The 19,731-nt window shown below is 21.7% G+C and overlaps 5 protein-coding genes across 6 annotated transcripts; 4 read left to right on the top strand and 1 right to left on the bottom strand.

Moving 5' to 3' along the window:
• Positions 1 to 632: 632 nt before the first annotated feature.
• LOC122713799 lies at positions 633 to 5,515 on the bottom strand. The gene is made up of 17 exons (XM_043934573.1): positions 5,322 to 5,515; positions 5,174 to 5,225; positions 4,895 to 5,100; positions 4,683 to 4,817; positions 4,136 to 4,357; positions 3,779 to 4,066; positions 3,399 to 3,697; positions 3,066 to 3,270; positions 2,777 to 2,980; positions 2,496 to 2,711; positions 2,286 to 2,442; positions 1,928 to 2,217; positions 1,624 to 1,857; positions 1,367 to 1,534; positions 1,173 to 1,289; positions 904 to 1,070; positions 633 to 841 (listed from the first exon to the last, which is right to left on the bottom strand). Exons 1-17 carry the CDS (start codon positions 5,385 to 5,387, stop codon positions 730 to 732), a joined length of 3,138 nt encoding a protein of 1,045 aa, XP_043790508.1. The 5' UTR covers positions 5,388 to 5,515; the 3' UTR covers positions 633 to 729.
• A 407-nt stretch (positions 5,516 to 5,922) lies between these two features.
• On the top strand, positions 5,923 to 10,150 carry LOC122713800 (uncharacterized protein DDB_G0287625-like). Its single transcript, XM_043934575.1, has 5 exons — positions 5,923 to 6,085; positions 8,534 to 9,135; positions 9,215 to 9,381; positions 9,534 to 9,720; positions 9,809 to 10,150. The coding sequence occupies exons 1-5, from the start codon at positions 6,049 to 6,051 to the stop codon at positions 9,998 to 10,000; spliced, it is 1,185 nt and encodes a 394-aa protein (XP_043790510.1). The 5' UTR covers positions 5,923 to 6,048; the 3' UTR covers positions 10,001 to 10,150.
• A 1,349-nt stretch (positions 10,151 to 11,499) lies between these two features.
• Positions 11,500 to 13,161, top strand: LOC122713926 (succinate--CoA ligase [ADP-forming] subunit beta, mitochondrial-like). The gene is made up of 5 exons (XM_043934766.1): positions 11,500 to 11,571; positions 11,859 to 12,115; positions 12,207 to 12,369; positions 12,441 to 12,708; positions 12,800 to 13,161. Exons 1-5 carry the CDS (start codon positions 11,500 to 11,502, stop codon positions 13,159 to 13,161), a joined length of 1,122 nt encoding a protein of 373 aa, XP_043790701.1.
• A 45-nt stretch (positions 13,162 to 13,206) lies between these two features.
• Positions 13,207 to 17,193, top strand: LOC122713955 (succinate--CoA ligase [ADP-forming] subunit beta, mitochondrial-like). The gene is made up of 8 exons (XM_043934805.1): positions 13,207 to 13,300; positions 14,344 to 14,480; positions 15,305 to 15,561; positions 15,674 to 15,836; positions 15,916 to 16,180; positions 16,260 to 16,564; positions 16,684 to 16,803; positions 16,928 to 17,193. Exons 1-8 carry the CDS (start codon positions 13,222 to 13,224, stop codon positions 17,096 to 17,098), a joined length of 1,497 nt encoding a protein of 498 aa, XP_043790740.1. The 5' UTR covers positions 13,207 to 13,221; the 3' UTR covers positions 17,099 to 17,193.
• A 1,468-nt stretch (positions 17,194 to 18,661) lies between these two features.
• LOC122713907 (PCNA-associated factor-like) lies at positions 18,662 to 19,502 on the top strand. Of its 2 annotated transcripts, XM_043934734.1 has the most exons (4): positions 18,662 to 18,799; positions 19,019 to 19,084; positions 19,158 to 19,279; positions 19,364 to 19,502. In XM_043934734.1, exons 1-4 carry the CDS (start codon positions 18,763 to 18,765, stop codon positions 19,409 to 19,411), a joined length of 273 nt encoding a protein of 90 aa, XP_043790669.1. In that variant the 5' UTR covers positions 18,662 to 18,762; the 3' UTR covers positions 19,412 to 19,502. The 2 variants fall into 2 exon arrangements, with proteins under 2 accessions (XP_043790669.1, XP_043790668.1); XM_043934733.1 differs by having other exon boundaries at positions 19,158 to 19,382.
• The last annotated feature ends 229 nt before the right edge of the window (positions 19,503 to 19,731 follow it).

Below are 19,731 nucleotides of genomic sequence, written 5' to 3'. Positions count from 1 at the left end.
ATTAACGAAAATTTCTTTACATTTAATAATCAAAAATTATTTTTGGAAAATACAAATATAACATAAATTTATAAATAATTATAGAACAATCAAATATATCATTTTTAAACAATCTTTCTTCTATTGATAAAATGCCTATGTGATTCAATATCAGTTTTTAAAAAAATAATTATTTAATATTTTAACAAATTTCTTGCAAAAATCCAATTATTTTTTTATTAAATTATATATATATATTAAATTAATTATATAATATAATATATAATATTATATTATATAATTATTAATATATAATATTATATATATATATTATATAATAATAATAATTTAATATAACATTAAATTATATATATATATGTCTATGTGATTCAATATCAGTTTTTAAAAAAATAATTATTTAGTATTTTAACAAATTTCTTGCAAAAAATCTAATTATTTTTTATTAAATTATATATATATATAATATATATTATTATATATAATTATATTTTTTTAAATAAATAAAATAAGAAATAACATAAATAAATTAAAAGTTCTTTATATAAAAGTATTTTTAATAAAATTTGTTCATTCTACATAAAATTTATTATATTAAATAAGTACATAATCAATAAAATTACAAATAATTTAGTAAAGATAAAAATAAAATATTATAAATTGAAAATAAAATATTATAATTTATTATGAAATATAATGGCATATATAATTTTATAATCAAATAACATATATTTAATTATCAATATTAATTGAACTTTTTTGACTAGGCATTAAATCTTTCCATGAATTAACACCATACATTCGCAATAAGGTTTTTTTTTTTAATATAGATGTCGATAAAGACCTAAAAATTTATTTATAAAAAAATTGCATTTTACAATCAATACGAAAAAAATTAGAACTTACTCTTTTATCTCATCAATAATAGGATTAATCATTGTTGTAATAGCAACTTTTGAAAAATGAGTAAGTTCGGATAAAGATTCAGTTTTTTCTAAAGAATAATTTATATAGGAATCATGAATAAAATTAATGAGTGTGTTAAATGCTTTAACATAGTCATCTGTTAATAACTAAAAAATTATGATTATGAAAAATTACTTTCAATATATTCAATATATTTTTTATATTGATAAATTTTATACTTAATTTGTTTATATATTAAAAGAATTTACCACTAAAGAAAAAAATCCAGGATTATTAAGATGTTGATCCATATATATGTTTCTTGATTTTAATATTAATTTTGTATAAAAATTTTTCATATATTCTGGTTCTTCCATTTCTGGTGTCTTAAAATAAATTATAAATTTATATTTTTATCTTTATGATCATATATATTAATTAAATAAAATGTCAATTTTAATACTATTTGTATTGGTAATTCTTCGCTAGAAATTGATTCAATAAATGCTAACTCTCCAGCTGGATCTAATTGCATTAATGTATCACGACGTTGCAGAAGTTTTGCTTGATGTCTTTTACGTTTTAATACTTCATCCTCTATTATAATATTTGCATGTTCATCTAAAATTACCTAAAAAGAAACATAATTATTGTGATACATTGATATTTTATATGCTAAGAAACCTTTAATATATATAATAATATTATAATAATAAATACTCGTAATTCTTTATTTTCATCTAACAAAATTTCATAATCTTTTACTTCTGGAAAAATTTTTTGTTGTGGAAATTTATTATTACTATGTAATACTTTGTTTTCCATTTCTGTTAGATTCTGTTTTTCTATTTCTATATTTTTATTAAATAATGTTTTAAATAAAACATCAGTTTCTATTTCATCAATATATTTTATAGATGTAATATTTAAAATTGAGTTAAGATTATTTATAATCTATAAACAAGTTTATAAAGATAGTTATAAAATTATAAAAATTATAATAAAAGAATAAAATTATTCATACATTATTTAATATGTCTTTAATAAAATCTAAATCACTTTTTGTAGACATTATCTTTTTTTCAGAAACTAAATTTTCTTTACTATCTTTTTTTTCTGCGTTATCTTGTAGTGTACTAGTGTAAACATAAAACTTTTCTTTTATCCATTCATGATGAATTTTTACATCTTTTGTGAGAACAAGGATTGCTTTACTATTGGAATACCTTTTATTCATTTGAATAGTTGCATGTAAATCTGTTTGTGTGATACCAATTTTTTTTTCTAATTTTAAGGAAACAATTTCATTGTGATCTATATATAAATATAAACAATTAAAAAATGTTTTGAAAAATACTATTATTTTAATTTATTTGACTAACGAAATCCATAGCTATGTCCCAATAATTCTTGAATTGCTAAAAATTCCCCACGACGAGACATATCATTAAATTCTTCTCTAGTTACAAAAATATAATATGGATTTTCAGTTTTAAGTATATCTGAATTTTTTGTTGAATACCATGGACAGTATTTGACCTATAACAAATTATTATTTTAATTTTATATATTAATAAGTATTAGAATATTACTTTTGTTGATAAAGTTTGGGCAATATGAAGAGCCAAGGTCAATTTTTTTACTGCACTTGGACCTGTAAGTATTATCAAAGGTGGACTCAATTCATCATATGGTGTTACATGTAAGTCGATTTTAGGGATGCTTAATTGTTCTAATAAAGTTAGTTTTGTGATAGTACGAGCAGCTGTTAAATTTATTGGTGATGTAAATAAAGTTGCAGCAGCAATCTATTAAAATAAATATCTTATCATCTTATAGAGTAATACAATATTTAATATTTAATTATATATACCTTTTCTGAACTAAATACATTAACACCATCAATAATTTGTATACTTGGTATGGAAAATAGAAGTACAGCTTTATAATTAGGCCATTTTGTGCAACTATTACCTCTAAAATCTACTTCATGTATTAAGCCCTTCAAATTTTGTAATTCTAACAAATCACTGATTCTGTTAAATTTTAAATCTATTATCCGCAAACTGTATGCATCCTAAAGTATCAAACAAATATTTTTTAAACTTTAAATAATTATTAAATATAAATAAATATATAATTTATAATATAAAAATTATTACCTTAAAAAATTCTAAAGAAGATATTTTATTATATCCTAAATATAATTTTCGCAAATGGGATAAAATATTTATACCATAACCAGGTATAGCACATTTGAATGATAATATACAGTTACCTTCTAAATTTAATTCTTGAATATTTAATTTATCCAAATTTTCAATATACTCAATTAAATTATAAGATAAATTTAAATATTTCAAATATCTAAAAATAGAATATATATATTATACATATTATATATATATATATATATACATAAGTAAAGTTATATTTATTTATTTAATTATTTTATTTATTATATTTTATTTAATTATAAAAGGATATATATTTACTTCAAATTATGCAAACCAGTAATAATTTCAATTGCATTATGTGATAAATCTAAATGAACAATACTCCAGAAATCACTAATATCACACATTTTTGTTATATAATTATATGATAAATTTACATATGTCAAATACCAAGGAGGTGAAAAATTTAAAATTGTATTCATTCTATTATGTGCTACATTTAAATACATTAAATATGGAACTCCTTCTAAAGGTGATAAATTTGAAATATAATTGTATGCAAGATCAATATATTGTAAATAACGATGGTAACTTAACATTGTAATATTTGAAAGTGACTATAAATATAAAAAAAATATATAAATATATATTCTATAAAATACTATAAAATATTATTTTTCTAATATAAAATAATATACCATATTTCTCATAATACATTTACTTAATATGTAAAGACCATTTTCAGGAGATTTAGTTAAAAATGATTTTCCACTTCCTATTAGTCTATCAGTAACAAACCCACAGAATTCTAAATCATCAAATAATATTTCCTTAAGATTTCTTAATTTTACAATAGGTGCTTTATCATCATTCCATAAATTAAAATCTAAAGAATGAGAGCTCCATTTATTTTCAGTTACACATTTTATAACCCTTTCATCTAGTGTAATTGCTTTTTCATCAAATAATGAAAATGGAAGATCGAACTATAGAAATGAAAAAATTTTAATTATTTTAATTATGTCAAAATAAAATTTATGTAGAGCAAAAGTTACATTAAAAGAAGTATCTGTTGCAATTGATGTTAAATCATCTAAAATTTCATAAGATATATATGGATCTCCTTTCCAACTCATCTGACTATGTGACAATAGATCTGAATCTTCTTCAATAAATGTATCATCTTCTCTTAAAGGTTCTTCTGGAATAGAAATTTTACTAATAGCATCATCAATAAATAATGGTTCCGAAGGAGAAAATAAATAAGAAAAATTATTCTGTAATTAAAATTATAGAAATTAATTTTTACATAAATATCAGTTTTAATATAAAAATATTGTAAATCTATTTCAAAAATATAACTTTACTTTATTGTCGTCCATTATTTTATTTAACATTACATTAGTTATTTATGTATCTTTGCAATAATTATTTTTTATTTAAAACTATTAATATAATTTTCTATTGTTTTTAACAACTGAATATAGATATCAAAGAGTTACCAAATATATAAAAAAAAAATTTTATCATAAAATTTATCAAAATAATTTTATTTATATAATAATAATTTTATAAATCTTGTGCTAAAATTTTTAAAGTTACATCTGAAAAACGATAATGATGCCATCCTTCTTCTACAGTTATATTAATTGCTCCTTTATTTTTATAGAACTCTTGTGCAGGATTCCATTCAAGAACTGAAAAATCCAATCTGGAACAATTATTGTCTATTGCTTCCTACAAATGTGTATATATGGATATAATACATTGATATGTAATTTATTATAATTTTTTATATATTTTAGAAAATGTACTTTAGCAATGGTTTTTAATAATCTACTACCAATATGTTTTCCTCGATAATTAGGTGTAATATATAAATCTTCCAAATACATAGCTTTTCCATACCATGTTGAATATGTGTAATATAATATTGTATATCCTATTATATGTTTATTAGTCTCTGCTACATAGCATATAAACAAAGGGTGTTCTGTATCAAATCCATCAGTTTCTAAAACTGTAAATATTCTTATATAAATTTAAATATTCACTTACAGTAATAATTTACACTTAGTAATAAAAATTTTTACTTGTATAATCAATTTTAGGTTCATTTGACATATTCTCAAAATCAGCTAATTCCTAAAAAAATGTGTAATAATTAAAAATTTTTTTGTGATATACTATTTATATATATATTATAATACATAACAATAATAAATTATATATTAAAACTACCTGTATTAAATTTCTAATAGCTTTGCAATCTTCACGTTTTGCTTTACGTATTATTATCTCGTCCATATTTAACCTTATTATTTAAATTTTAATAACACACGAATATATTTAAAAATTGATTATAACCTTTTATTAAAACATAATATAATATATTTATTATTAAAAACGTAGAATCAGAATATTTAAAAAATTTAATTCATTAAAAAAATATTTAAAATTTATTTAAAAATTAAAATATAAATGATTTATTTATCTATAAATATTATTTATTTATTAACAAAAAATTATTAAAAAAATTATTAACAAAAAGATCTTCAGAAAATGTACATATAAATTATGCATTTGTAACACATTTTTTTGTTTAAATTTCAATAACATAAAAAAGAATATGTATAATTTTGATTATAAATTCATGAAAATCAATATAATTATATAATTGTATAATTATATGTTTAAAATTTAATATATAAATAATTAAATGATATATTTAAATTAATTACAAAAACTAGCATTCATATCAATTCTAAATTATAAAAGCAACCATAATTTCCGGTATGATCCGACGATGACTTCCTGTAACTGGCCATTTATGTTCATTCGCGATCGGTGTGTCGTATGATATGGTTGTGTGTGATTTGTGGTGACTTTACGGAAATATTCGGGTGATTTATTTGCAGTCCTCGTGTATTTCGCGTTCAGAAAAATAAACAGAAATAAAACGAACAAAATGTCTGAGATTGACGCAAAAGTGAACATGTCGCTTGGTAAGTGGCCAAAGTCTCGAAAATCTAGCAGTTTTGCTGATAATCCTGGGTGAGCGTACGGCTACTGTTTCTTCTTTTGCACGAATTCAAAATGGCGATGAAATTATACAACGTAGATCTACATTTATTTTCCTTCGTTTGATACCTAATGGTACTAAATCTCGGAAAAAAATTTATATCACTCGCCGAACAAATTTTTGATGCAGAATCGTTTCATCTCCCTAATTAATTCTTAAATCAAAAGACAGACAAGTTTTAATCATTGTTTACTTATGGGAGAATATGTTGCGTCTTTCCAATTGCTGGAAGAAAATGTTTTTGTTATTTATGATGATTGATTAATCAATATGATGATAAGTGTGCATTCCGGATTTTTAAAAGAACTATTCAATTTCGACCATACATATAATAGGAACGAACGGTACGGGTTTCTACGGCGGATAGTAATAAAGAAGAAAAGTATAGCCGCCATGAAGGATTTATGCATTTTAAGAAAAATACTGATTTACGTAGGATTTGTGGAAAGGGATTTCTTTTAACAATAAACGACAATTTATCGAATGGAAAATTGACGAACATGAACGAGACGCTTTTGGATAATAACGCAAACAAAGTTATAATTTATACTTCACAAAAACAAGTCAATTTTCTCATTACGTGAGATATATGTTTGCGTAACTTTAGTCGTATTTTTATCTCTGCTATCATGTTCCTCGAGTTTCTCTTTGTTGATGTGATGGACTTGAAACACTACCATATATGAGATAAAAACATTGAAATTTTCGAATCGATTTTATTTTCAATGCACTACGTGTTTTGATATGAAAATATATGAATTGTCATTTGTGACAAATACTCATTGTTGAATTTGAAATTTAATTAAATTACAAAAGAAACTGGTTGAAACGTTTTTCATAAAAGAAACGTTTATGAATCTGCACTACAGAATAATTTATCTTTATGATATATATATATATATATTTTTCATGATATTTAGAATTAGCAGAAGCATTTTTTATTAAACAAATAATCAAAAATAAAACGCTCAACTGATTATGATTGTTTAATAATTATTTAAACAATAAAAATACATGAAAGTTCAAGAAGATCCATGATTAAATGTCTTAACTAAGTCAATTATTAAATAAAATATGTGGTACATTTTAATATTCAATAAACGAAAGCCAATTTTTTGACAAACTTTTGCTAAAAGCAAAATGGAAAAAATATATTATTGGATTTTAATGCTTATATATGAAGATTTTGTGAATAACATTAGATGCAAAAGGAGATGATTTTCACAAAAATTTACTTTTGAAGCAATCCAATATTCCAAGAAATATTACTACAGCATATTATCAATAATATGCTTATTCAATTCTAATTTTTGTTCAATGTAATTATCCTAATATTATCTGAATAGCAGTATAATATTTATATATTTCTTTAAACAATGAACATTGAGTAATATTTTTAATACATGGAACTGAAGTGGAAAAAACGGAGCAAATCTCAGCAAACAATATAATATAAAAACTATATCTTGAAGATATACATTGAGTTAAAGGAAAAATTGAAATATGTCAAGCATCTAAATGTAAAAAGCATGAAGAATTGTCAATATATAAGAAAATACATATGTCAATATTAAGGAAAAAATAATTGACACTATTGGAAGATTAAAATAAAAATTATACAAAAGAAAGAAAATTTATAAAATATAGAAATTTATGCAAAAAAGAATAAAGAATATAATACATTGTTATTTATTAAATTGGCCAATGCTTTTCGCATAATAATAAATAATTCTTTTTTTTTTTCTTCATTTAAAATGAAATTTTGTATTAAAATTGTAATTCTAAAGTAGTATATTATGAAAAAATATATAAAAATCATCTAATAAAATTTATACATCTATGTATATAATATATAATATACAATATATATTTATTTTATATAAAATAGTTATATTTTTGAAGAATTAAATTTTATCTTCAGAATTATAATATTTCAATACTTTTATCATTTTTATTTAATATAATGTATGAGACTTTAATTATTTTTTATTTAATATCATGTTTAAAAAATTATTTATATATTTTAATTTTAAAGGCTGATTGATAAACAGGAATTTTAAATTACTGTTTTATTATATTTACTTTAAACATTTTAATAGATATGTATGTATATCTAGACCATACTCGATGAGATTATTTTGAAAACATACATATTGGAAGAAAATCAGGGAAATAATTAAAATAAATAAATATTGATAAAAACTGATATCATTAAAGGAATTAAATAGAAACTGAATTAGCCATATTGAGTTGTCCTTCAACATCATCCATACAAGAGGAAATTTTTCACATATTCCAGATTAAAGCTTAACACAAATTAACTTCATGCACTGTACGCTCACTAAACCTTGTGAATTTTCTTCCTTTTAAGATGAGATCATAAAGATGGAGAAAAAGGAGAAAAAGAAAAAGGCTGGGACTGCTAATGGAAAATCTGGTGCTAAGCGCACTCGAGGAAGTGTGCGAGGGCGAAGTGGACTCAGGGGTAGAGGTGCTAGAGTGAAGCGTAATACTGGAACTGCCAAAAAAGAACAAACATGGCAAGCTGGACAAAATAATAATAACAATAACAATAATAACAATAATAATAATAATGTGCGTGGTGGTTTTGTGAGAAAACGATATAAGAAAAATAGTGGTCTCACTCGATCACGAAGTAATTTAACATTAAATCAGAAATCAAATACACGAGGAGCTTTTAATGTTCGCCGTGGTCGTGGCAATAGATTTGGTCTGACTCGTAGTAGAAGTCGTACAAACTTGACTTTTACACAAGGAGGTTTTTTTACCAATAATAAGACTCCATTAAAAAGAACAAATAGTTTACCAAATTTACGCGATCCAACTTCAGTTCATAATCGATTGGGATATCAGAGTCCTGCCCAAATTGCTTATCGAAATCGTGTTAAAAGAGCAAAACAGTTACTACTTCAAAGACAAAATCAGAAATTATCTCTGCAAAATCAATTTAGAGTAAGTTGATATTATATATAAGCACTTAATTATAAAGATAATAAATTTGAAATTAAATTAATTATTTATTTTTTTATAGGTTCCACAAACTGGAAAATCATTATTATCACTCCAACAAAGATCCACAGATAGAAGACAACAAATTTTAACTTCTCAACGTCGTTTTACTACTGGTGGATTACGATCAGATCAAATTGCCCGTGCACAAAGACGAGCACAATATGAACAAAAATTAATGAGAATGAAGTATGCTTACACATTTCATAATTTATTTTTTTAAATAGTGTATAAAAAAAATTTATAAAACTTTAGATACTTTTTAAAATAAAATGTAATAATATTTTATTTTTTCTTTATATTTCGTGTTGGAATCTTATTGAAATCATACAATGTTGTAGTTCTTCGCGATTAAGTACAAACTCAAATGTAAACTTCATGTGTACATTGGGAAATGAATATAGTCCTAGTACGCACCAACGCCCTCTTACTCTTACACCAAATCGAAACGGAAGTGCTGTAAACAGTTTACGCCCATTACCAAGAGGACGATCTCCATTTAGACAAAGTGTACAAAGTTTGAATATGGTATGATATTTATTATAAGAAAATTAAAAAAAAATAAAATTGAGTTTTTATTTGATATATCTATAATATAACAAAATTTATATTTCAGGTTGGTCGATCACCTATGTTCGGTCGACAACGTTCGAGATCAAGGTCGCGTTCCCGTTCTCGTACACGTAATACTCCATCATCAGATACAGGAGCAGATGTTGATGATCGTACATTTAGCGAAGTCATGTACAGCTTGTCTGGAAACCTTGGCGTTACAGGAAGAACACTTAATGATAGATTTAGTTTTTAAATTAAAGTTTGTTTTGTATTTAGAATATAAGACTGTTGAGGCCAGACATTTTATTGCTTGAAACATAAATATCCAATATTGTAATTCTGTCTTATTAATTGTATTGATAGTAAAGTTGCTTCATGTAAAAAATAATTCATTTAATTCAAATATTTTCTATTTTCTCTATTTCTATTTTAAACAATATACAAATTATTTTTAAATTCTAAAATATAAAAAATTTATAAATTTCAAAAAATAATTTTCAAAATATAACAAATATTGAATTTATAATAAATTCAATATTTGCATTATCTTATATGTTTGACATTATCTTATAATATTTTACCATAAAAATTTTGTAAGAATAATTGGTTTATATTTTCTTTATAATAAATTTTTGTTATAAATTTAATATTTAAAAATGAAATGGTAAAATTTTATATAAGAAACTATCAGAATTTTTTGAATATTAAATATAAATTTTGATTCTTTATTAATGGGTCAAGATTTTGTTAATGTCTTAATAATATTTTGATCTTAAATTTGTATTTTGAAATTACATGATTTCAATATAATTTTTCTTATATTAAACTTAATAAATTTTTAGAAAAATATGGCCTCAATAACACATTTAATTTAATTAATCTAAAAATATCTAAAAATTAAATATAGTAATATTAATACAAAAGATTGAATCATTAAATATTATAATTACATTCAAATTATAAGAATTAAAAATTTTGTTAAGGATGTAGTTCCTAAAGTAAGTATAATATTGAATTTAAAAATAAATGTATAATTATAGATACAAAGAATATTTACATTTGAAATATATTGAATACAATATATCAATGAAATATAAGCCTATGATATAGCAAATTTTTTTTCTTTATTATATATTTTAATAAATTTAAGTGCTTGTAAAAAAATCATACATAAATACAATATAAATTGATTTTTGAAATTTTATTTTATTTTATTAATGTAATATAATACGTATGTTTTTTTAAATATATAGGATATACAGGATTTTAATATGCTTGTAGCCAAAATAAATACAAAAATATCAATAAGAATTTATTTATTAAATTATAACAATTGAAATTTGTTTGGTGAAGCAAGACGAAAATAAAATGAACTCTGTTTCGCTCTCATATTTTGTTTTCGCTTCGTTTCATTTACTTAAATTGCTTATAACTTGATAAATAAACCGATATTTTTGTATATCAATTTCTGTATTTGTTTTTGTTTTAGAAATTCTTCAAAAATTACAAATACGTTAACACCCTATACATATACAAAAAATAAAAACATTGAATCTTCATTAAAATATAAGTTATATTTATTAAACGTATAATATAGTTTATTGAAATTTATCTTATTGAATGTTAATTTATAAATCTATTCAATAACATGCATAAATATAATAATCTTTATGAGACCTATATATTTTTTATTAAAATATTTTTAGTAAATAACTTTTATAGCAAATATTTAGTATTATAATTATAATTACAATGTTACAAAATTCTATATCCATCGCCTACTTGACTTCAAATTTATATTTTCACTTAAAGTTACAAGTTCAAGTATATTGCTTTTGCAAACATACTTCTTGTAATTTTTTATATATAAAAACATTTTTTTTCTCGTAATTTCGTAAAAACTAAATAATTTTTTGTGTCAGTATATTAAGTAAGCTTCTTTTATATAGCTATAAAATTATTTAAAATTAATTGTCGGCAATATGTCTATTAATGTCATCGTGCCATTTATATCATTTTATGTTCGAAGAATAGAAAAACAGGTAGATAACATAATTTAAATATTCATATACAATAAATATAAATACAATCACTAAAGAAAATATTTTCAGTTTTTAAATCGTGTTTCTGCCACTATTCAACAAACTCGAAACCTACAAATTCATGAAAATCTTGCTTATACTTTATTAAAAGATGCTGGAATTCCAACACCACCGTTTGGAGTAGCTAAAACTCCAGAAGAAGCAGAAAAAATAGCAGCGAATCTTAATACAAAAGATATTGTTCTAAAAGCTCAAGTTCTTGCTGGAGGACGTGGAATAGGACATTTCAAAGACTCCAATGTGAGAGGTGTTGTTATGTGTGAAAGGTGAGTTTAATTATTAGAATATTATAGTATAATTTTCAATTGTGCTATATGTTATACTTTACTTCGTAATTTTACTTTATGTAATTTTTAGTCCCACAGAAGCTAAAACTGTGGCTAGTAGTATGATAGGCAAATTGTTAATAACTAAACAAACTGGACCGGCTGGTAAAATTTGTAATTCAGTAATGGTAACGACACGTATGTTTCCACGTAAAGAATATTATATGTCAGTAATGATGGAAACCACTTTTGATGTAAATTATTCTTCATTAAAAATAGTCATTGAATTTGTTATTCAAAATAAAAAAAAATATATATAATTTAGGGTCCTGTTATAATTGTATCTAAGCAAGGCGGTGTAAATATTGAAGATATTGCTGCTACGACTCCGGAAGCTATATCATATACGCCAATAGATATTATGAAAGGTTTAACACTTGAACAAATAAATAAAATTGTGGATAATTTAGGTCTTGAAGGGGAAGGAAAAAAAATCACTTCGATAATTATTTGCAATCTCTATGAGTTATTTATTGAAAAAGACGCTTTGTTACTTGAAATTAATCCATTTGCATTAGACATTTGTGAAGAATGTATGTTTTAAATAAAATGTTTTAAAAATTTATTTAATTAAAAATTATTAAATTAAAAATATTAATAAATAATAATATAACACATTTTTAGATTTTGCTTTAGACTGTAAATGTTCTTTTGATGACAGCGCAGAATTTAGACAAAAGGAATTATTTAATCTACAAGATATGTCACAAGTTGATCCTAGTGAAGTTCATGCAACTAAATTTAATTTAAATTACATACATTTGGATGGAAATATAGGATGTTTGGTAAATGGAGCTGGATTAGCAATGGCTACTATGGATGTAATAAAAATGAATGGCGGTTTCCCAGCAAATTTTTTAGATGTTGGTGGTTCTGCTGACAAAGAAGCAGTAACAGAAGGTTTTAAAATAATACTATCTGATCCAAATGTACTTATAAATTTAAAAGTAATCAAAATAAATTTTTCAAAAATAAAATCAATATAAAATTCATTAAAATCTTTAGGTAGAAGCAATATTCGTAAATATTTTTGGCGGTATTATGAGATGCGATATAATCGCACAAGGTATTATTGCTGCATCCAAAGAATTACAAATAAAAGTGCCAATAGTTGTAAGACTGCAGGTAATTTATTGATAACACATGAATAAAGACTGTATTTAATTAACAAATTTTATTCTATTATATAGGGAACTAAAGTAAAAGAAGCAAATCAATTAATAAAAGATGCTCAATTGAAAGTTTTTGTTGAAGAAGATTTTTCTACGGCTGCACTAGCAGCTGTAAAATTAGCTTCAGTAATAAAAATTGCAAATTCTTTGAATTTAGAAATGGATTTCAAAATTAAAAATAAGCCTAGCAAATAAAATCAAACATTTTATATTTTTAAAATTACAATTTAAAAGATATATATAATAATTATTTTGAATATGTAAGATAAAATAATTTTCGATTTATATTTTATATATACAGAGTGTTAACATTTTTAGAGAGTTGATTTTAGAAATCAAAGATAAAAATTAATAAATAAAAATATAAATAAAAAGATTTATTTATTAAGTTATAAATAATTTAAGTAAATGAGATAATGCGATAGAAATATAATCGAAACAAAGTGATTCACTCTTGTTTCTTGTAATATAAATTTCCATTCCTTATAATTTAATAAATAAATCTTAACTGATATTTTTGTATAGAATTTTAATCAATTCTCCAAAAATGTTTTATGGATATGTTAATATTTTATATTAATTATTTTAAACGATAATGTCTATAAAACACGAAATAATGAACATTTATATATTTTTTCTTTATTCTTTTTTATAATATATAAATTTATATGGAATGTATGTAAAAGATAAATATAAGGAATAAATATTTTTCTTCAAAAATATAAATATTATAATGTAATTATATTCTAGTTTACATTTTTTTTAAATATGATGAATTTTTGAATTTCAATTGTGTTTAAAATATATTATAGAGATAATTTATAAAAGCAAAATTATACATTAATTAATAAAAAAATAAAATATAAAATGTATATTACATTCTATATGTTATAAATACGTAAATAAATAAATTAAATTTTCATAGAAGTATTTATAATGTAAAATAGTGCTGCCACCATGATCTTCATTCGTAGAATTTGCGTCATGTTTTTGTAGTAAATATCAAGAAAGGTGGGGACATGAAGGCGCAAGTTACGTTTCGCAGTCCACTGCCACTATTTAGTAAGATGGCTACTATGTTGTCTCGGACTATCTCACTCGTTGAAAATCTTACCCGATTTAATGGATCGAAGGTATGATTTATATTTTATTATATCACATATTATTATATCATTTATTTTTGGAAATTCATATTCGCATATATCCTTTAATTCTATTTTTCTAAATTTTTCGATATCTACGTCATTGATTTATAAGTAAGATAATCATTATATTAGATGGCTGTCTGCTAAATTAGGCGCCAGGGTCAGATGATTCGAAGCCAAAGATAGTAACCTTATGTTAAACTTAGTTTTTTTACGAAATATGTACATGACAGTTGTATAATATGAGCGTAGACATTTCCATCATCAATTTTTGATTTGTTGGTCACTAACTCTATTCTATTCTATTCATTTAATTAGTAGTTATTAAATTATGCGAAAATAAATATTATTTGTCAAATTACGAACAATTGTCATTTTTTTTAAAAATTCAAAATTCAAAATTTAAATAATCGAATATCACTATCGATTATTTGAATTATTTTCTTAGAGAATTATTTTTTTCTTTTTTAGTAAATTTTATTTTATTTAATTTTAATAGCTGTATTTTTTATTTGTTATTTTTTCTTGTTATGAATACATATAAAATTGAAATATTAAAGATAAAATAAACTATAAGTGTCAAGTGTCAAGTGTGATTAAAAGTATATAGATCATTATCATTAATTGATCTTTAGTTTAGAATATTTTTAAGTCTTAAGGTTTAAATTTATAGTCTATAATATCAAACTCTGTTTTTATCTATTATTATTATATACATATTATTATATTTATTATTATTATATACATAATAGATATTTTATAAAAGCTTTATTTGTTACTAATGATCCATTTTTTTAATTTAATTCATATAGATATTGGGATGCAAAATCAACTTAATAAAACAAGTGAGGAATTTAAATGTTCATGAACATATAAGTTATAGTTTATTAAATGAAGCTGGAGTTCCAACTCCTAAATTTGGAGTTGCAAAAACTCCAGATGAAGCAGCAAAACTTGCTGCTGACTTAAAATCTAAAGATATTGTTTTGAAAGCACAAGTTTTAGCTGGTGGCAGAGGAAAAGGACATTTTAAGGAAACTAATATAAGTGGTGTGAAAATGTGTGAAACGTAAGTTATTAAATGCACAAAAACAATTATGTTTTATATTTATTTTATATATTTTTATTATATATATATATATATATGCGTGTATATAAAATAAATAAATTTTTTTTTATAGACCAGAAGAAGCCAAAAAATTAGCCAGTCAAATGTTAGGAAAATTACTAATTACTAAACAGACAGGCGAAGCAGGTAGAATATGCAATGCAGTAATGGTAACACAACGCATGTTTCCTCGTAAAGAATATTATCTTGCTGTCATGATGGAAAGAGCTTTTGGTGTAAGTTGTCAAAATATATTTTTAATTGATAAAATAAAATAGTTTAAAATAATTTATTAGAAAAATTTTCTTATTTAAGGGTCCAGTCATTATAGCATCAAGTCAAGGTGGTGTAAATATTGAGGAAGTTGCTGCAACAAATCCCAATGCTATTATGTACGAACCTATTGATATTTACAAGGGTATTACAAAAGATCAAGCAGAACGTATTGCTATTAAACTTGGACTTCAAAATGTTAAAGATTATATTTCTAATATCATTGTGAATTTATATCAAATGTTTCTTAAAAAAGATGCTCTTTTGCTAGAAGTAAATCCTCTGGCAGAAGATGTTAATGGAGAATGTAAGTTCAACTCATAAGAAATTTTATATATTATACAATGTAATATTTGAAGATTTTATTTTTTATTTTTAATATATAGATTTTGCTTTGGACTGCAAATGCAGATTTGATGATAATGCTGAATTTAGGCAAAAAGAATTATTTTCCTTGAGAGATTGGACTCAAGAAGATACCAAAGAAGTTGAAGCTGCTAAATATGATTTAAATTATATTGCACTTGATGGCAATATTGGTTGTATGGTAAATGGAGCTGGTTTAGCCATGGCTACTATGGATATTATAAAATTACATGGAGGAGAACCAGCTAATTTCTTAGATGTAGGTGGTGGTGCATCTACATCTGCTGTGAAAGAAGCATTTAAAATAATTACATCTGATTCACGAGTAAGTTATATAATATAAAGATATATAAAGATATATTGTATATTATATATATATTATATATTGATATATATTCATTTAATATTAATAAAATTAATATGTTCTTCATTTATTACATATAGGTTCACGCTCTTTTAGTCAATATATTTGGTGGAATTATGAGATGTGATGTTATTGCAGAAGGAATCATTGCTGCAACAAAAGAACTTAGCTTAAAAATTCCTGTTGTTGTTCGATTACAGGTATAATTTTAAAAATATAATAATATTTTTTTTTATTGAAGTTAATAATTGAAATATAAATTTAATTTTATTCAACTATTTATATATTTCATAATATATATATATTATATAATATATATTTCAGGGTACAAATGTAGATGAAGCAAAAGCTCTTATCGCGAATGCAGGTTTAAAAATTGTACCAATTGATGATTTGGATGAAGCTGCTCGAGTCGCAGTTAAATTATCAACGATTGTCAAATTAGCACAATCTGAAAATCTTAGCGTTAATTTTGAAATACCTTCAATTTCATAAATTTAGTAAAAATTATAATTTGCATATTATGAAAAAAATACGAGAATATATTTATATTACTAAATATTTGAAAATAATAACTAGATTAATAATTTCAAATTATTATGTGCAGTTTTTAAAATTATATTTAATTACTTCATATATTTCTATTATAAGTAAAATGAAAAAAAATTTACTGAAATTTTCTCTTACTCAATATTTGGAATATTTTTATCTTCTTTAAAAAAGAAAAAGAAAAAAATGAACATATTTTTTTTATAATTTTAAATATTGCATATTAAATATTGCAGACTATCTATTTAAAATTAATATTATTTATTTCTCAATGCAAGCACAAATTCTTTTTCAAAAAATATATAAACTTCTTTAAAAATGTAATTTATTATTTACCCAATTAATGGGTTTCTGTGATTCAGTATTAAAATTAAGTTACATAATGTATATTAACTGATATAATCATATTTTTTGCATGAAAGTGTACTTTATATTCTTTCATATAAAAGTCATATATTGATATTAACAAAGTATATGTTTAAAAATGAAATCTTTTATATAATCATTCACAAAAAATTATTATAATTAAAATATTATACGAGATATAATTATTATATCTCATTTAAAAGGAAAAAAAGGGCCTGTTATGTAATATAGACACATGTAGTTATATATACATATATATATATATATATAAATTATTTTATGTAATTTTAATTTGTTTTTATTTTATTGATGAATCAAAAGTTATTCTCAATTCCCTAATAATATCATTATAAAATAATCAAATTACAATGTAGTATAATAGTTCAATTATAACATGATATGGTTACATAGTAAAAAAAAAAATTATATCATATTGTTTGCATTTACATTTACATAGATATATATACAATATATATGTACATTACAAAATATACTATATTATAAAATATCATAATATAATTTAATTTATTAAAAGTAATTTGTATAAAAAAAGTTTATCAATGAGTAAAAATGTATAATATTACTTCAAATACGATATAAAAATATAAAAAATAAAATTTTAAATATTCCTCAATGGAATGCAAAATTATTTGAATATATTTTTGCTTAAATGAAATTGTTACAATTCGCAATAATTCTCTTTTTTAATAAAAAACTATGTGTTAAATTATGTGTTATAATAATCTGTAAATTTATTTGTATATTTAATATAAAAAATTTAAAATAAACTTACTTGAAACTTAAATAAATTTAAAAATACATTTGATATAATATTAACTTATATTTATGTTAAAGTAATATTTTTGATATACTAAAACATATTTTATATTATATAATACATATATATTATATTAATGTTTAATTTTAATTCAAAATAAAAGATAAATTTGATGTGTTTTAAATTATTTTTTGTTTTTAATATATTTGTTTTTAATATATGATTTTTTTTATGTTGGCTTTCCTGTTTAATGTCACCTAATGTTCGATTGGTATTAAGAATTTACAATTCATTTTGAATAAGAAAACGTATAACGTATAAAGTAACGAAATATTTATTATAATAAAAAAAATTTAATATTATTTGTTTTTTATTTTTATATTTTATTGTTATTTATTTTTATATTTTTTTTTATATTTTAATTTAATTAAATTTTAATTAAGTTTGAATTATTAATATTTAAAGAATGGTAAGAACAAAAGCAGATCGTGTTCCTACAAAAGGTAAGAAAAATTTCTAAAATATATTTTCTTCATTAAGTTATTTCAAAAATTTTTATCTTTTCTTTATTCTTTCATTTTTAATACGATTTAATTGATAATATTTTATTATATTTATTATTATTTTATAAATATTTTGTACTTTTATTTATTTAAATTATGATATTTTTTATAATTACTATAATTTGATTAATTGATTTTGTTAATATTTATTATTTATAGCTGTTGGTAGCAAAGCACCACATAAATCTGTAAAAAGTACATCAATTAAAAAAACAAATGGTAAAGGTAAAATCTTTAATTTTATTAAACATATTTTCAAAAATAAATCATTATTTCAAAAATAACATTTTAATTTCAGGAAAAAGTTATTCAAGTGGTAATCCATATCATCCAAGAGAAACTCCAGAATGGCAAAAACCTATTACATGTTTCCTCAATCAAAATTTTTTGAAAGAATCTACTGATGTTTCAGAAATTCAGGTATATAAAGAAGTATTGGCATGTAATTTAATGAATGTATTTTTAAACAACAAAACATTAAATAATATATTATTAATATGATAGGATGGTGGTGAAGGGACTAGTAAAGAAGTAGAAAATGAAACGGATTAAAAATATACAATAATGTTATTAACCAATTATAATATCATATTATTATTTTTAATCATTAAAAAAGATTATTTATCTTTATTTTATTTATTTCATAAAAGTAATGTAGATAGTTATTTTATATTTTATTTTTAAATAATAAAAAGATTCCTTAATTTTAATTAATTTAAAACAAATAAATAAAAAATAAAAAGAGCAAATATCTAAGTAACAAAAATAAATATATTTTTTTATTTGACATTTGAAATATTATTAATATATTATAAATAATATTTAAAATTAGAAGAATAATATTGTAATGTATTCAAATAAAATTATTATCA

Source organism: Apis laboriosa, unplaced genomic scaffold (assembly GCF_014066325.1).
Source record: "Apis laboriosa isolate Shangri-la unplaced genomic scaffold, ASM1406632v1 scaffold26_cov146, whole genome shotgun sequence".
NCBI lineage: Eukaryota > Metazoa > Arthropoda > Insecta > Hymenoptera > Apidae > Apis > Apis laboriosa.
The sequence above is the reverse complement of the archived record's forward strand: the minus strand, read 5'-3'. Positions and strand labels throughout refer to the sequence as shown.

Bases quoted from the DNA above. Each gene is read 5' to 3' on its own strand.
- LOC122713799 (XM_043934573.1), bottom strand. From the start codon at position 5,387: ATGGACGAGATAATAATACGTAAAGCAAAACGTGAAGATTGCAAAGCT. The intron at 5,101-5,173 runs GTAAAAATTTTT...GAATATTTACAG, and splicing joins ACCTAAAATTGATTATACAA to TTTTAGAAACTGATGGATTT. The intron at 1,071-1,172 runs GTAAATTCTTTT...ATAATTTTTTAG, and splicing joins CTGGATTTTTTTCTTTAGTG to TTATTAACAGATGACTATGT.
- LOC122713800 (XM_043934575.1), top strand. From the start codon at position 6,049: ATGTCTGAGATTGACGCAAAAGTGAACATGTCGCTTG. The intron at 9,136-9,214 runs GTAAGTTGATAT...ATTTTTTTATAG, and splicing joins CTCTGCAAAATCAATTTAGA to GTTCCACAAACTGGAAAATC. The intron at 9,721-9,808 runs GTATGATATTTA...TTTATATTTCAG, and splicing joins GTGTACAAAGTTTGAATATG to GTTGGTCGATCACCTATGTT.
- LOC122713926 (XM_043934766.1), top strand. From the start codon at position 11,500: ATGTTACAAAATTCTATATCCATCGCCTACTTGACTTCAAATTTATAT. The intron at 11,572-11,858 runs GTATATTGCTTT...AAATATTTTCAG, and splicing joins ACTTAAAGTTACAAGTTCAA to TTTTTAAATCGTGTTTCTGC. The intron at 12,370-12,440 runs GTAAATTATTCT...TATATAATTTAG, and splicing joins TGATGGAAACCACTTTTGAT to GGTCCTGTTATAATTGTATC.
- LOC122713955 (XM_043934805.1), top strand. From the start codon at position 13,222: ATGCGATATAATCGCACAAGGTATTATTGCTGCATCCAAAGAATTACA. The intron at 14,481-15,304 runs GTATGATTTATA...TAATTCATATAG, and splicing joins CCCGATTTAATGGATCGAAG to ATATTGGGATGCAAAATCAA. The intron at 15,837-15,915 runs GTAAGTTGTCAA...TTCTTATTTAAG, and splicing joins TGATGGAAAGAGCTTTTGGT to GGTCCAGTCATTATAGCATC.
- LOC122713907 (XM_043934733.1), top strand. From the start codon at position 18,763: ATGGTAAGAACAAAAGCAGATCGTGTTCCTACAAAAG. The intron at 18,800-19,018 runs GTAAGAAAAATT...TATTATTTATAG, and splicing joins AGATCGTGTTCCTACAAAAG to CTGTTGGTAGCAAAGCACCA. The intron at 19,085-19,157 runs GTAAAATCTTTA...TTTTAATTTCAG, and splicing joins TAAAAAAACAAATGGTAAAG to GAAAAAGTTATTCAAGTGGT.